We start from the raw sequence: 15,120 nt of genomic DNA, 5'->3' as shown, positions 1-15,120 counted from the left end.
TGTTAGGAAACTGCATAAACTCTCAGTGTACTGCTAGTGTAGTTATGAAATCATGACGATAACTCTGCATTGTGGATAACTCCAATGACATCATCCAGGTATGGGGACCCATGTGCAAACGTCTACCTACCTGGATTCACAGGTCCAGCCTAAGGCGGCATCGGGGTCTCTGTGTTTTGCATCTTTTCTGAGCTTTGAGATTTAAAGCCTCTTCTAGTTCTTGCTGAATCGGTTTAAATAAAGACAGCATTAACCATACAAAGAATTTAATGGAGTGGCTAATGGTGTGGGTGATGTCAACAGGAATTTGGCAGCATCTGTGAGGATAATCCGAGAGGAATCATCAGGAGTTGACAACCCTTCTTTCAGAAAGCGAAATTGCCTGGTTCTAGTTAGACCAGTTGTTACTGGCTTCCCTGCCTGGAAAAAAAAAAAAAAAAAAAAGTCACAGTAATTTCAATGGAGTTGTTTACACAAGTGGAAAAATCTGACTCCTTGATAGCATGTTTCAGTTGCAAACCCCTTTAATGACACTCAAGGGCCTTCCAGTAAGAGAGAAATTCCCCTGAAACTAAGGAGAAGTTATTTGGAAACAGGTGCCCTTCCTCAGTAAGGTTATTTATGTTCATTGGGCTAATGGTTTTTGTCCAGTAATACATTTAAATTGCTTTTCATTTTACAGTCATGCTTCACTATCACATTTCAGAAAGTCACTTCTCTTCCTCTGTACAGCCGGCAATTTCCTCAAGTATGCGATGACAGCATTGTCCTTTCGAAGTCATTTGAAATAGACCCGATCTCATCCATCTCAGGAGAATATTCTCTGGCTGATAATCATAGCCAAGTGGAAAGTGCAAATGAACTCAGGCGTCTGGTAGCTCTGTCCTCTCTGTGGCTCCCTGGAGGCCTTGTCGTAAGGCGATGGTGCATCTATTGATCTGGGAAGGAGCCAGACATTCTGCCTCTGACAGTAAGTGAGAAGTAGGTCCCTCAACTCAGGTTAAAGAAGTGCAAGGAGGTTAGAGGAGAAGATTTATAAACTGATGATTTATAAACTGAGTTACACTTACCTGGTGTGGATGTCAAGGAACAAATAGCCCCACAGAAATGAACATAATTAGGTTTATACAATGTTGTTGCAGATAGCTCAGTGAAAGGGGCAGCTCATGGGCAATTGGGAAAAATTGTACCTTTAAAACTGGAAAATGTGGATCAGACTGTAGTGAATTTGAAGCACATATAATTCTATTTAAACATGTTGGGTGTAAGTGCCATGTAAGTGCTATTAAAGACTAGCTTTATTTTTAAAAACAGGTAGAGGATAGAAGTGCCCATTTGTTAGGTTTTATTTTGTGTCCTGGGACCACAGGAAGGTCTTATTTACATGCGCTGGGGGGAGAAGGCAGGCTGCCACAAGATGGGCCACTGTGGCATGAAGATGATGTTGAGTTAAAAAGCAATCAACACCCAACAGATTTCGGAAAAGATCTTGATCTCTACTTTAAATGCCTACAAAGAATTAAGATAGAAGACCTGCTCCAGGAAGAGAACTGTCACCATAGATCCTTACATTAGGATGAGAACTAGGTGTGGTAGACAGGGAGGAACCTGGCAGGGCCTGACTGATCCAAGTCTTCTATGTTCATCGTTTCTGAATTGCCAGCAAACATGTGTTTATCAAACATTTACTCTTTTTCATCTTCCTGCGAATTGCTTTCTTTTCCTCCAAAGTGCCAGCCCCCTCCCTGCTTCTCCTTAGTTCTGGATGACATCTATACCTTGGTTTGCCTGTCTTTGGAATTCCGTCTCCATGTGGATCCCCGTAGGTACACTCTTAAATTTGGTTTTCTCCTGTTAATCTGTCTCGTGTCAAATTGGTTCTTAGTCCGGCCAGAGAGGGGACAGGACGTTCTTGCTCCCTGACACATGAAATGGATCACTCTTCTGCCTGATTTTCAAACTGATAACTATGTGTGTGTGTATGGTAAGGGCTTAAGCTATTATAAGGTTAACGTTCAAGTTAAAAAGTTTTAACCCTAAAATAAAGTTGACTGGGAGGAAAAATAAAAGTGTGACCGGGAAGTGTGAACAGCGTTGCTCATCTGTAGCAATTTAATCTCAGAAATCTCATCTCTGTTCTAAGACCCGGAAGATTGTCCCCTCAGCCAGTGCTCTTCAGCAGGGGAAGGAGAACCGTCAGGGAAAAATGAACGGTTCCCTGCTCCATGACTGGGGTGTCTTCCAGGGTCCCACCTGCTGTGCAGTCTTGCCACTTGGTTGGCTGTGCCTTGTCTTTGACTGCTAGCGAAAGCCTGCTCTGCCCCAGGAAATAGTATTCATCGGCTAATTTATGACTCTGTTCATTTGTCCTACCAATTACTGATGCTGCTCTCTGCAGTAGGCTGAAACACTGGGACAGATTCTACCTAAAATAGATCTTTGGCTGAGGAGCAGGTGGTGGCGGCAGGCTAGAATGTCACCCAAAGGCAACTCGGAAGAGAAAAGTGCACACCCGGACCAGAAAACCATTTGTTTCTTAAAAGAAGGCATATGGAATATTGGATGTGTGGGTAGGAGTGAAAGAGGAACCCAAAAAAAGGAATTCACATGGATAAATGTTCATATATAAAAGATGTTAGTCTGATTCTAGTTTGAACAGTGTCCTACAGAGGACTGTGGCATGCTTGACAGTCAATGCTCTGCATTTGCCTTCGAATTCCAGGTGTCCTGTCAGGTGGACTTGTGGAGGTGAAGACTGTCATTGCTCCTGCTGCCTCAGCTGGGTCCTCAGCACAACTAGGTCCCTAAGAAATGTTGCTACATGGGCAACCCACTCATGGAAAGTTAGATGTTTGGGAAGTGGGGAAAGGAAGACCAATGAAGCCTTTTGGCAACACAGATCTCACTGATGGTCTTTGGGGGGCCACAGACAGATGCCTGATGAACTCCAAATTAAACTCTTTAAATTTCTAAAACCTTTCTGAATTCATGCATGAGTTACAGTGCAGTCTGCAAACCTGAGAGAGATCATCCTGCTTTTTAAAGCAGATGTTTTTGGAGCTAAAAGAATTCCTTTAACTATCAATCCCTAAAAAGCTGGAGGCGGTTATGATTTGGCCATACTGAGATGAACATTTAATGTAAAAAGTAGATACACCACCTTCCATACTACCAAAGGGGAAGTAATCCTGCTGTCCTACTAGATAATAGGTACTTCCTGGAGTGAAGTCCTTTTCAATGGTCGAGGATTAGCAAATAAAGTCTCACATGTACAGTTCAGACCCAAATTCAGACCCAAATCCTTCACAATGGTCCCATCTTGTTCCAGGAATCCTCTTGGAGCAAAGGGGTTCTTGAGTCATTCACCCCGCCATGAAGATCTTACAAATATCACCAGTAGAGAAGAAAGGGCCATCAGATACAGCTTTTGTGTGCACAGGGTGCAAAAGCAGGGAGATGTGCTATTGCTGAAGACAAGTGCAACAATTGGAAAGATTGCACTTCAGTAACATGCAAGAGTTGGGACTAAGGTTGAGGAAAGGATACAGCCAAGGGAGAAGGAAAAGAAGTCAGAGAATCACACTCTCTGGCTATCAAAATTACCTCTGACTCTTAAGGCCAAACGCTTAAATCATGCTGCTTGACCTTACCATTTGAAATATTCCTAGGCTGTGTCAAGGCTGAGCTGATGTGCTAACTGCACATCAGCCCTGGAGTCAACATAGCTGGGATGCCCCATGCCTCAACACACCAAAAGGAAGTGCACAGCATCATGGATCTCCCCCAAACACTTGTCTCACTTTTGTCATTCTCAGAGATCTGTGGCCTTGTCTTAGCAGCTCTTGTGCCAAGATCTCTTCTATGAAAAAGGACTTTAAAAAAATAAAAATTTTGAAGTAGAACAGTAACACATTCCCATTTTCTCCCCTTAAAGCCTTCAAAATGCATATTATGTTTCTCATGAGTTTATATGTAGCTTCTTCCTGACAGCCTTTGATTCTCATGCCCAACCTCATCCATATTGCATTTCAATTAAAGATGCATATCTCTAGCCCCCACCAGAGCACACGCCCCCCCACTAGACTATACACCCCAGAAGACCGTCTTGTTGGTACTTAGCAGGCATCCAATAGCAGTCATCTACTGCAGTTCTGCTGAATGATTAGATTGTTACAGGAGCATGACGTAAACTATTGAATGGACATGAGGTGTGGATCACAAAGAACTCTCCTGGAGCCAAAGCAAGTGAGGTGAAATAATTTTCATGGGCTTTGAACAGAGAAGCGGAACAGAGCAGGGTTTTTAAGCAATTTTATTCTAACAATACAGTCTTGATTTTGATTGATATACAATAACAGTTTTAATGAAGGTGAGGCTAGCATCAGTGTGTTAAATACCTCATATTCTATTTACAAAAAGGGTTTAGCTCTTCTAGGACTGTGCAGAATATTGCTCTTTTATTTCTAGTATACTTATAAATGTATAAATGCCTAAGAGATAGTATGGGAGAAATGAAAATTTAAAATTATAAAACATCATCTGAATTTCTCCAGTTTCAAGAATTATAGAATAAATATCTTGGAGGAAAAATAATTTAAAATTGTATCATACTGCTTTCCTATTAAATATACTTCAAATACATGCTTCAAATTAGATGGCAAATCATTGCCTATTTCTGCATCTACTGAGTATATTTCCACTGTTTGTATATCTTTTCAGTACTTTCATGCTTGGTTCTGGAAGATATGAATCGTATGTATTCAAGGTGCCTTTCATAAGCTCCACAGCCCAATAGTAGTACAGACCAGGAAAATGTAATCACTGATACTTGAGTACATTTCTTGGAAATATTTTCATGCTGGCTTTAAAACCATTTTGACTTTCAGACATCGAACTTGAAAGACCTGTTTGTCTGAACTTTCCCTTTTCCCCTTTCACCCTCCATCATTCTCAAGAAACTTTCAATCTTCACATTTTTCTTTTCTGACTTCTGCAATACACAACCTTGAGACAAAATGACCTTTTATAAAATTCCCTAGGGTGAGGGATCTCCAAGTGGGTTGAGCCGTAAAGTAGGAGTTACCATTTTCTCTCTTCCAGGAGCGACTTCATTTTACGCTTTTAATTTCTGGCCTGTTGACTCAGGGTTCCAGATTTTTTCAACCTTTTGGCAACCCGCTTTCCAGAGCTCATCTAAAATTTTGTCTCCACTGTTCCCCTCCACAGATTTCACTCTTGTAAGTCTGAGAGAGAAAAACCCGAGTGGGAACAGCAGTGGAGGGAAAAGTGTAGAGGACATACAAGTTTGTTAAAGTTTTATATAAAATTATAAAAGTTTTAGCCCTTGGGACTTTTTAGACACTGTCTGGAAAAAAGGGAAAGGTCATAAAAAGCAAGGCTGAAAATAAACAAATAAAGACATGCCAAGAAAAGGGTCTCTCCGATGAAGCTCTCTTCAGAACACTGGGTCAAGAAAGGTAAATCTAGAGATACTCAGAGGGAACAGCATAACCGAATTCCAAATTATCTTCCCTCCAGCACGACTCTTCCTGTGGCTCACGGATTCCTTTTGCTTTGGGCAGGAAACAAACATATTTTTGGAAGCGTGAGGAGGCGATACATTAAAAAAAGAAAATTTGTGCATATCAAAATATTTGTTTTTAAAGGCTGTATATGAAGTATTTATACATGAAATCACACTTCTTGGATATGCATAGCTAGGGTTGGGAGATGAAATGAAGGAAAAATGGGTAAAATACAAATGAAACAAGAATTGGGAAAATATTAGTATTTGTTGAAGCTGGGTGGGTGATGGGTCTATGGAATTCACTCTGCTGGCCTCTTACCTTTGCGTATGTTTGAAATTTTCCATAGTTTCAAAAGGTGAAAAGGTTGCTGAAAAATTACGATTAACGATTTTATGTTCTTTCAGTTGTATGGAATGGAGTCAGTGGTATTACTTTTAGCTCACTTAGTGATAACTGTTTTATCTTTCCTTGCAAGAGACTATGTTCTACCCCAAAGGACAGATCTGTGTAATACATATAGAACCATAAAACCACACACGTCTAACCCGTAATCTTTTTTTCTGATAGAATTTATATTCTTTGGTATGGAGCTTCCATCATCACTACGACACATTTCATTCCTAGTAATTAAAAAAAAAAAAAAAAAGTGTCCTGGAGTACTGGACATGTAATTCATCAGGCAGACTAATTTTATGGAAAAATCCCATAGTGCTACATACACAAGCATGAGTTGCCTAATGTGAATTTAACATATTGAGCTTTCCACCGTATTGTATTTCCTGCTATAGCTTACTCCTGATGCAGCAGGCACTTACAAGTTTAAACAGGAAGCTAGCTATACTTAGGGTCTCTTTCGAATATACATAAACATATCAACTTTTGAGTCGGAATAAAAAATCATAAAATCAACAATTCCCATTTGATGAACATTTCTGTTACAGGCCCTAACTTCATAAGTATTTTTTTTCATCCGAGCAGAAGTGTGAGGAGGCATTATCACCACCATGATTTTGTAATTGAAGTGGGGTTCAAGGAGGTCAAAAAGCCCAATGATAAATGGATAAGTGGAACCAGACTCTGAAGCCAACTCTGTCTGAACAAAGCCTGTGGTATCATTATACTCTGTATTTATATACTATGTGTGTGTGCTCTTCTGAAGGATTAAAACAACATAGCCAAAGTTCTAAGGTTCAGGACATCGCATCCAGCAAGACTGAGGTCTGAATTTATACTTTAGGTTACGGGTTATCACCTCCATAGTTTTATTAGTTCAGGGAGAGTTGGTATGTTCAAGGTCATGCTTTTCCCAGGGAGGCCCTGCTCCTAAGTGGCAGAATGAAGCAGATCTTTCTTCTGTCAGGCTGATTTCTCCTCTCCCCATTAGGGAGAAGCAGCCCAAGCCACTCAAACACTGGGACTATCAGGAAACAGTTTGGGGGAGGTCATCATTTGCATTCTGAAAGAGCTGAAGTATCTTTTGTTAAAGTGTTTTCCCTACTGTTTTTAGTAGACAGGGTATACTGAAGGCACTTACTCTACAGACAGGGGTGTGAATGTAAAGAAAGATATTTGAATAATATCTTTAAAATATTTCAAATTTTTATTAAATATTTTTATTCAGTTTTAAGATCACAGTTAAAGTACTTTAGCATGTTATACACATGACTTACATGTGCAATTTTTAGAAATATCAAATTAAGTATAAGATTTTGAAGAAAGAAATTATATAAATGTGTATATTGACTTTTACTACACATACATCTAAGAAAGCAATAATTCTGTTGTACCATTAAGTGGAAATCATTTATTACATGGCATGTTTACACCAACTCTAAAGAGAACCAAGCCAATTTCTGAAAGCAAAAAAATGAGCAATTCAGTCATGCTGAAACTGTCAACAGACTTAAGACCTGGTGGTCAAATGAAGCCATGGTTAATTTAGGACATGTAAGTAAGCAATTCAAACCTATGAGAAAAGTTCATAATCTGGAACAATGGAGTCTCAGGTGGTTTTTATTCTTTTTTGGACAAATTCCTGAGAGCAAGAGACTTGTTTAGTGCTAATGAAACGTGAAGAATGTTGCTGAGCGTGTGCCGAGCTCCAGGTCACAGACCTGCCCCACCCCCAGTTCTGCTGTTCTGAGAGCCCAGGCGCTAACCTGAGGCGTCCAGGGACATGGGCCGGCCCCCGGCAACTGCCAAGGACCAGCAGTGTTAGTTGGTGAAACACACGTGCCCTTGTGATTCACGTTAGAGCCTGTGAGGTATGACTGCGGTGCAGGTGGGAGGGTTCGGAGGCATTGAATTAGGTCCTTGTTACTCAGTAACCAGTTATGGCCCAAGTGACCGGGCAATCTTTGGAAGGAGTAGTAATTTTCATGACAACTAGTTCTGTGCACAAAAACCAATTTGAGGGCAGGATCAATTTTGACCACTGACTGCAACAAGAAAACAGTGGCCAGAGAACTTAGTACAAGGTTTCCTCCTTCAACTTATTAGTATAAATCCTACCATCGCAAATAAAATTTGGCCAGGAGACGAAACTTGCATTTTTTGTGTGTGAAGAAAACGTGTACTTATGTTTTTTAAGGAAAGCATAGCACAGATGGAGCTGTATCGGGGGAATCAAATATATTTGTCTTGTTGTTCACTATTTTTGTTGTCACTTCTTTGATCCGAAATAGAAAGAAAATAATGTCCCCAGTGAAAAGGACAAGGTGATTTAATATGGAGTATAATAAACTTAGCTATCACTTCCAAACTAAAGCAAAGCAGTCCATCAAACCCTGAATACTTCACCAGACATATCTGGTAAGATAAACTGAACAACTTGTTTCTTAACGTGAGTATGATGTTAGTTAATCTAAATAAGATGAGTTTTAAAAACCCCAAAAACTCAAGTAAGAACAAAATCCAAATCTAACTCTTTGGGAATGCTTGTATAAATAAAAGCAACATCTAATTAACAATTAGTACACTCTTTATAAGGTGCAAAACAAGGTCCTATGTGGGGAGAGCTAAATTTTCATTTCCACCTAGCAGTCACTCTGAATACTTTGTAGGTCAAATGTAATAATGACATTTGCTTCTGCTGCCCATTTTCAGCAATACATTGTTCTCTCTGGAGAAGGTGGTTTGGGAAGTCAAAACACTGCAGTGGGAAACAGTGGCACTGAAGGTAGAAGCAAAAAAAAAAAAAAAAAAAAGACCTTTGAAACAGGACTTACTGAAATTAACTTTTAAAGCCGAGGTAGCCCATTAGAATTGGCCTTATGTGAGGGCTCTATGGAGCAGTGCAATCAAAGGTGAGTCTCCTCAACAGCATCACGGACACCCCGACTTTCCCTTTGCAAATGCTGATTCCAGGCCTGGCGGGACTTCCTGCCTTCTCCCCAGCGAGGCCACGGTGGCTCTTCTCTGCTGGGTGGGTGCCGGCCTCCAGCTCCAGCTGCTGGTCTCCAGAACGCTTGGGATTCATACAGTAGTTTAGCAGGCAGCATGGTCCCACTGCTTCACATTAATGCCAAACGCCAAACTTGGAACAGAGCTATTCGATACCCTCCCTCCCTCCCACACTGTATAAACAAAACGTGTCAGCTTCCAGCTTACTCCTGGTTCTGGATCAATTTATAATTTGCTTGAGATTTTACATAGGTGCAAACTTTTCCATACGATGAGCCAAAGACTGCAGAGTGCAAACAAAATTTTATGAAATGACTTAGGCGGAGTAGCATCTGACTTGCTAAGAAAGTGACAGGGAATAAACATGTTGGAATATAAATAACCAGACCAGTTCAGATGCTCCTTTTTGTTCGGAGTGTTCCATCGCAGGAACCAGAATCAGTGATAATATGGGAATGATTTCAGCATGGCTTTGAGATGGCATTGGTAGAAAGCTCTTCTGACAGAATTAAACAAACATAGTTCTGGTATTTGTGGGAAAAAGACTGTCAGAATTACAACAGTATGATTCATCCTTATAAAAGGGCTTTGATGAATTACAGTTTGATCTAAAATCTGGGAACTAACCTAATCTGGGGATAAGAACCTGTATCGTCAATGTGGCTGTGGGACGTTGTTTCCTTCTCCTGATCTCCTTACAGTTATCCAAACAAATAAAAACTTAAAAAGGATGTCTTACAGTATTTTTTTTTCTTTCACTCAGCTTCTTACAGCTGCAGCTTCAGTTACTATAATATACTCTACACACTTCAAAATTACATAGGAAAATACCCAGAACAACTAAATAAATAAAAGGCTAAAGAAAACTGGAACAGTACTGCGTCTCCATCTGAGACTTAATCATCCACTTCGGCATCACAGAGAAGGGCTAGGACAATTTTTTTCAAAAGATTTATATACAGGTTTGAATCCAGAAATTAAGGTTAAAAGCATAAATATCGATAATTTCAACTAGATTCAGAATGGTTTTTCAGAAAGATATGATACAACAATTTAGAATAAAACAAAGCAGGCATCGTATTTTGGTTTGCTTGAGATATACATAAGGTGCAAGAACTTCTTCTCTTGAGGATGCTTGTGGGACAAATGTTAGTGTCAATGGTGTTTGCTGGCAGATTAAGGTACACACCATAGCAATATGATTTTCCAAAATATAAAAGAATAAGATAAATGAAATGAAAATGGTAGATGGGGGGGGGGCACTACATGTTGGTTGGGAATATCTGTGCTAACAAATATTGTTACCTGAAAATGCCAACACCCCTCACCAGCGGATTCAGGGCATGAGAAAAGCACTAGTATTGAAATCAAGACTTCACTCAGAGAAACAACAAGGCGAGTGTCTAAAGGACTATAAAGCTTTGCAGGATTTCTGCTACTCTCAGTGCCTAACCGCTTAAAAATTAAGCATTTCTACAAAAAGTTTTTTTTGTGTGTTTTTTGTTTTTTTAAGTATCTGAAAACAGTCATATCCAGTAGGTTGCCCTCCCACCCCACCCCTGCCTAAGGGAAAAGCCACTGAGGTTTAGGAAAAGCAGATCAAGTAAGATATTAATCACATAGAAAAAAGTAATCTTTTGTTTTGCTTCTTTTTAAAAAAGGTCCCATGAATATACAGCAATCTCTTAAGGAAATCTAGTGAAATGTAATTGGAGGATTGAAGGACGGTGCTCTGGCAAAAATAGATCTATTCTAACGTGTTCTAGAGAATAACAAGTTAGTACCATTGTCAAGGTGCATGTTCTGCACCAAACAATTTCTGTTGTTGGTTTTTGTTTTGTTTCATTTTGTTTTGTTTTTGGATTTTTAGCTAATTATAATTTTTAAATCACTGCTAGCAAGTGGTCCAAAAACTCCAACAGCCACCAACATTGGGACCCAGCAATTTTCAAACATTCACTTTGTGTTTTGAAATTTAGAAAATATTAATAAAACAGCATCATAGTAAAAATATTATGCTAAAATCTGGGGCTGCTCACCTGATTTATTTCTACGTGAATGGGGTTAAGCTTTAACCTCGGACTAACTAGCTTTCTAAATCCTTCTTCCTCCACGCCCACAATGTTTATGCATTTTTGAGGACACCATTCCAATGCTCTGCTGTCCTCTTTACCTGCTTTGAAGAAAAAAACAACCCAAACAAATCCCTATATTCTTTTCAATTGTTAGTATGTTGTACATATTTTCCAGCACCGAAACTGAAGTAATATCTACAACTATGAAAAGCTAAACCTAGTCAGTACTAATAGAGTCGTTTTTTGTATGGCTATTAGGTCAGATTACAATTAGAAAAAAAAAAATCATCATTACAATTCAGTCAAGTATAAATAAGAAAGCTAGATAAAACCTTGTAAACTGTCATCATTTAGAGATCTAATTCAAAAGCTTCAAACTCGAACTAACGCTATCAAAATTCCGCCAGTTTGAAAACCAATAAAAATTATTGCTGGAATCCAATAATTAAAATTTGGTAGTTTGTGCTGTGATGCAAGAGTGGGGATCTACTTTGTGCTATGGAACAAATACCCTGTAAACTCGGTAGCCTCCGACTAATTTTGATTTATCACTTTGCATGTGTTGCTAGGAAACAAGACACTGTGAATGTCAGGTGGTTAAGTCGGTATGTCGAATGTTCGGATAAGCCAGGTAATCCACTTGGCACTGGCATATGTATGGTTGGTTTTATGTCCGAAAGCAACAAAACACAAAAAGGAAACAAACTTGCAGGTGGATCTGTGACTAAGAATCCCACTCTGGTCAGGCATCCCTCCCTCGGCATTTATTCATTCAACACCTCCTTGACAACATCAACTCAAAATGGCTCTAAAAACCTGCAGTGCCAATTAGGCTGTGCATAGCAATTGCTACCCGTCCAGTCTGTCTGGGATGGATGTAAAAGGTCTGTAGCTCAAAGTCCACATGAAGTGAGTGTCTTCAATGTGTTTAGGATAGTGAAGTAATACTAAGGTCACTTCTGAATAATATTTTTCTTTTTTTGTTTGTATGAACGATCCATTGGTCACATAGACCCCTGTGTAAAAATAAAAGAATCCTCAAGGCATGAAAACATCAGTAATCTGTAATCTGTAGGACTCTTCCCCTGTCTGGGAAAATATTTGCCACAATTTGCCCCAAGCAAATTCTTCTTAGTCACTCAAGGCTAAGAAACAAACTCAGCTTGTAAGAATTGTAATTTTCTCTCTCTTTCTCTCTCTCTCTCTCTCTCTCTCTCTCTCTCTCCCTTTTCACCAGCAAACTACCACTCTGGTGGCAAATATAAAAGTGCAGAATATATGGACCACGAGGCCGAGCATACACCGCTAACAATGGTACATGTGCCTGCCCGTGCTGCTTGGGGGTCTCTGGAACAGGCTTTTTAATATTATTCTACAATATAAATGTAGGTATAACCTATTATATAAACCATCTTAGAACTTAAATCTCCATGTACAAAAAAGACTAAGAATATCTAATAATAACTAGTGCAGTGCGTCAGTTTTTGTTTTTTTGTTTTTTGTTTTTGTTTTGAAAGAATAACTAGGTAATATACGAAACTAGTTTCACACTCTCCGGTTGGTAAAAGAGACGCTGGATGAGCTACAGTAAAGGCAGCCTTTTACCAAGTTACCACCTATTACCGTCAAAAGCCTTCAATAGAAAGCAAAGCTCCAGGATCATTCTGTTTCTGCTCATTATCAGACGGATAACCTCACCCTCAAAGACTCTGGGTTCCAAAAGAACAAACGGGCCCAGGATGCTAACTTCTGCTTCAAGTGAATCTGGGCCGTGTAGGGCAACAAGCACTTGTTTGCAGTCTATATTTTCCACCACATGGACTCACTAGCATCCCTCCGTAAAGACAAGGCTAGGGTAGTAGGTAAAGCACAATGTTTTACGATTAAAGGGCGCTTCACTGGTCAGCGCAGGAAATAAGTACAGGAGCCTGTGGCATTTCTTTTGGCTGTCCATCATGGGTGAGCGGAGTGGACCTCTGACCTCTGCAAAACAAGAGGAAGAACAAAAGAAATCACCCACTTAGCGTATGTTATCAGACACAGGAGAGGATGATGAGTAACCAATAAGAGCTTTCCAATATCTTGTTTAACAGCTAATGTTGACTTGTTACTGATGCTACTTAAACTGTTAGCTGCTGCTTTTATTGTTTTTTGGAAAACTTATCTCAGTTCACCTCACATGACCCAACAACACACTGTGTCCCAAACAACCATCTCCATTTTGCAGAGATGAAATCTGAAGCACCAACAGATTTGGGGCAACTCCCTAAGAAGTGGAAAACTTTTAGTCAAGGGCAGTGGTTCTAAGACAATAGTCTCTTGATCCACTGATATTAAAACAGGACCCATTCCTTTCCTCAAGCTGCCCAAGGGGAAAATTCTCCTCTACTAATTGATAACCTCCAGGATTATTTCCTAAGACATATAATAATAAACGCAATTTATTTAAGTGTTTATTTATTTATTTTTTTTGGGGGGGGAGGGGCAGAGACAGAGGGAGACCGAGAATCCCAAGCAGGCTCCATGCTGTCAGCACAGGGCCTCTCATGTGGAGCTCAAACTCACGACTTGTGAGATCATGACCCGAGCTGAAACCAACAGTGGGATGCCTAACCAAGTGAGCTGCCCAGGTGCCTGTAATATTAAAACTTAAGTGTAATTAAAGCAATGGCTGGAGACCAGAGGCCTGTGACCCTAACACAAATGAATGAAAACCCTGAAACCCTCCTAACTAAAGAAAAGTCTCACAGGCACATGGAGAGCAAGAGTGCAAGGGAAGAAGGCAGGCAGTGACTCGTCTTTAGAGTGTGAGAAAACCCGCACAATTTGGGTAAAATCAACACGTGCAGAGACAGAACTCTAGACAAGAAAATTCATATAAATAAGCATCATTTGGATTGAACTACACCAAACTTAGCCGATTTTTTATTCTGCTTTTGTTTAATGAGTAGGAAAAAATTTACTTCACAGTTGTAAGAGAACCCTTCAAATTCTTGGTTAATTTCCACAGAGCTTCTCATTCTAAAAAGACAGGTTTGGGCACCTCCCTGACATTCCCCAACAGGCCTACCAAAGATGCGCTCACTGCTCTGGCCTACAGTGGTCTGTGTTGCACAGCGCTGGGCTGAAAATCTGTGATGCAGCAGCAAGGCTTCCAGTGGCCTGACCCTTTCCACATCGTATCTTCTTCAGATGACACGGAACAAAAGCAGCTTTTTAGAAATTCAAATTATACCTTTTTTTTACAACTAAATCCAAGTTTCTTTCTCTTGATGCACACACACAAAAATAATGTAGATAAATTACAACATTTGGGGATTTCAGAATCCAATAATCACTTAGCCTCAGATACTAGGATTTCAGAAAAACAAAACATGTGCCATAATCAAACCTCTGGATTAATCTGTTCAGTCATGTGGGGATGCTGTAAGCACCAACTGTTCAATATGTTCAACTCTTTGTTCAAGAAAGATGAAATTAAAATGCCATTTTTTTACCTTTACGACTGAATATGTAACAATATTACAAAAGCTAAAAGAATTTTAATTAAGTATTGAAAAAAGGAAACAGAAGAAGAAAAAAAAAGTGAAAGATGAAAAGTACAGTATAAAAAAAAGAGCAACAGGGACAGAGAGCAACTAGGGTGAAAGCCCAGTTTAATTAGAAAACAAAAGCAAAGGAGGGGGGAGCCCAGAATGGCTACAAATAACGGATGCTGCTGTTCCCAGCATAAGGGTCGGTGAGACTCTTCGTGACTTTCTAGGACATGACAGATGATTGCTTAAGCAGCATGTCTGAGCAAAGGCAAAGACACCGGAGTTCAAAGACCTTAGTTCAAATCTTAACTCAGTTTGGATGTGGGTTCTTGGCAAGTTAATGGTCTGCAGTTTCGTTAAAAAGGGATCAGAAAGACCCACCCGGCAGGGCTCATTTTAGGACTCAGTTTAATGAGCTTTCCCCTTATGGAAGTCCTAGTAAACAAACAGGCTCTCAACGAAGGTTCATTCCAACTTCCTATTTCCTGCATTTTGCAAAACTGCCTTTCTATGTCAGGTTTCTGAACCTAACATTATGATTTTCCCTGGAAAGAATGCAGGTAATATGTTTCCACCCCA

The 15,120-nt window shown here is 39.8% G+C and overlaps 1 protein-coding gene across 15 annotated transcripts in view; it reads right to left on the bottom strand.

Annotated features, from left to right (window-relative positions):
- Positions 1 to 4,294: 4,294 nt before the first annotated feature.
- BBX (BBX high mobility group box domain containing) overlaps positions 4,295 to 15,120 on the bottom strand; it is a 289,196-nt gene continuing 278,370 nt past the window's right edge. For all 15 annotated transcript variants that reach the window (XM_045501896.1, XM_045501908.1, XM_045501910.1 and 12 more), the window contains one exon: positions 4,295 to 12,988. In XM_045501896.1, the coding sequence (XP_045357852.1) occupies positions 12,901 to 12,988 (88 nt within the window). In that variant the 3' untranslated portion in view covers positions 4,295 to 12,900. The remainder of the gene's footprint in view (positions 12,989 to 15,120) is intronic.

This window comes from Leopardus geoffroyi, chromosome C2, assembly GCF_018350155.1.
Source record: "Leopardus geoffroyi isolate Oge1 chromosome C2, O.geoffroyi_Oge1_pat1.0, whole genome shotgun sequence".
Lineage (NCBI taxonomy): Eukaryota > Metazoa > Chordata > Mammalia > Carnivora > Felidae > Leopardus > Leopardus geoffroyi.
Note: the sequence above shows the minus strand (reverse complement) of the source record. Positions and strands in the feature narration are given on the sequence as shown.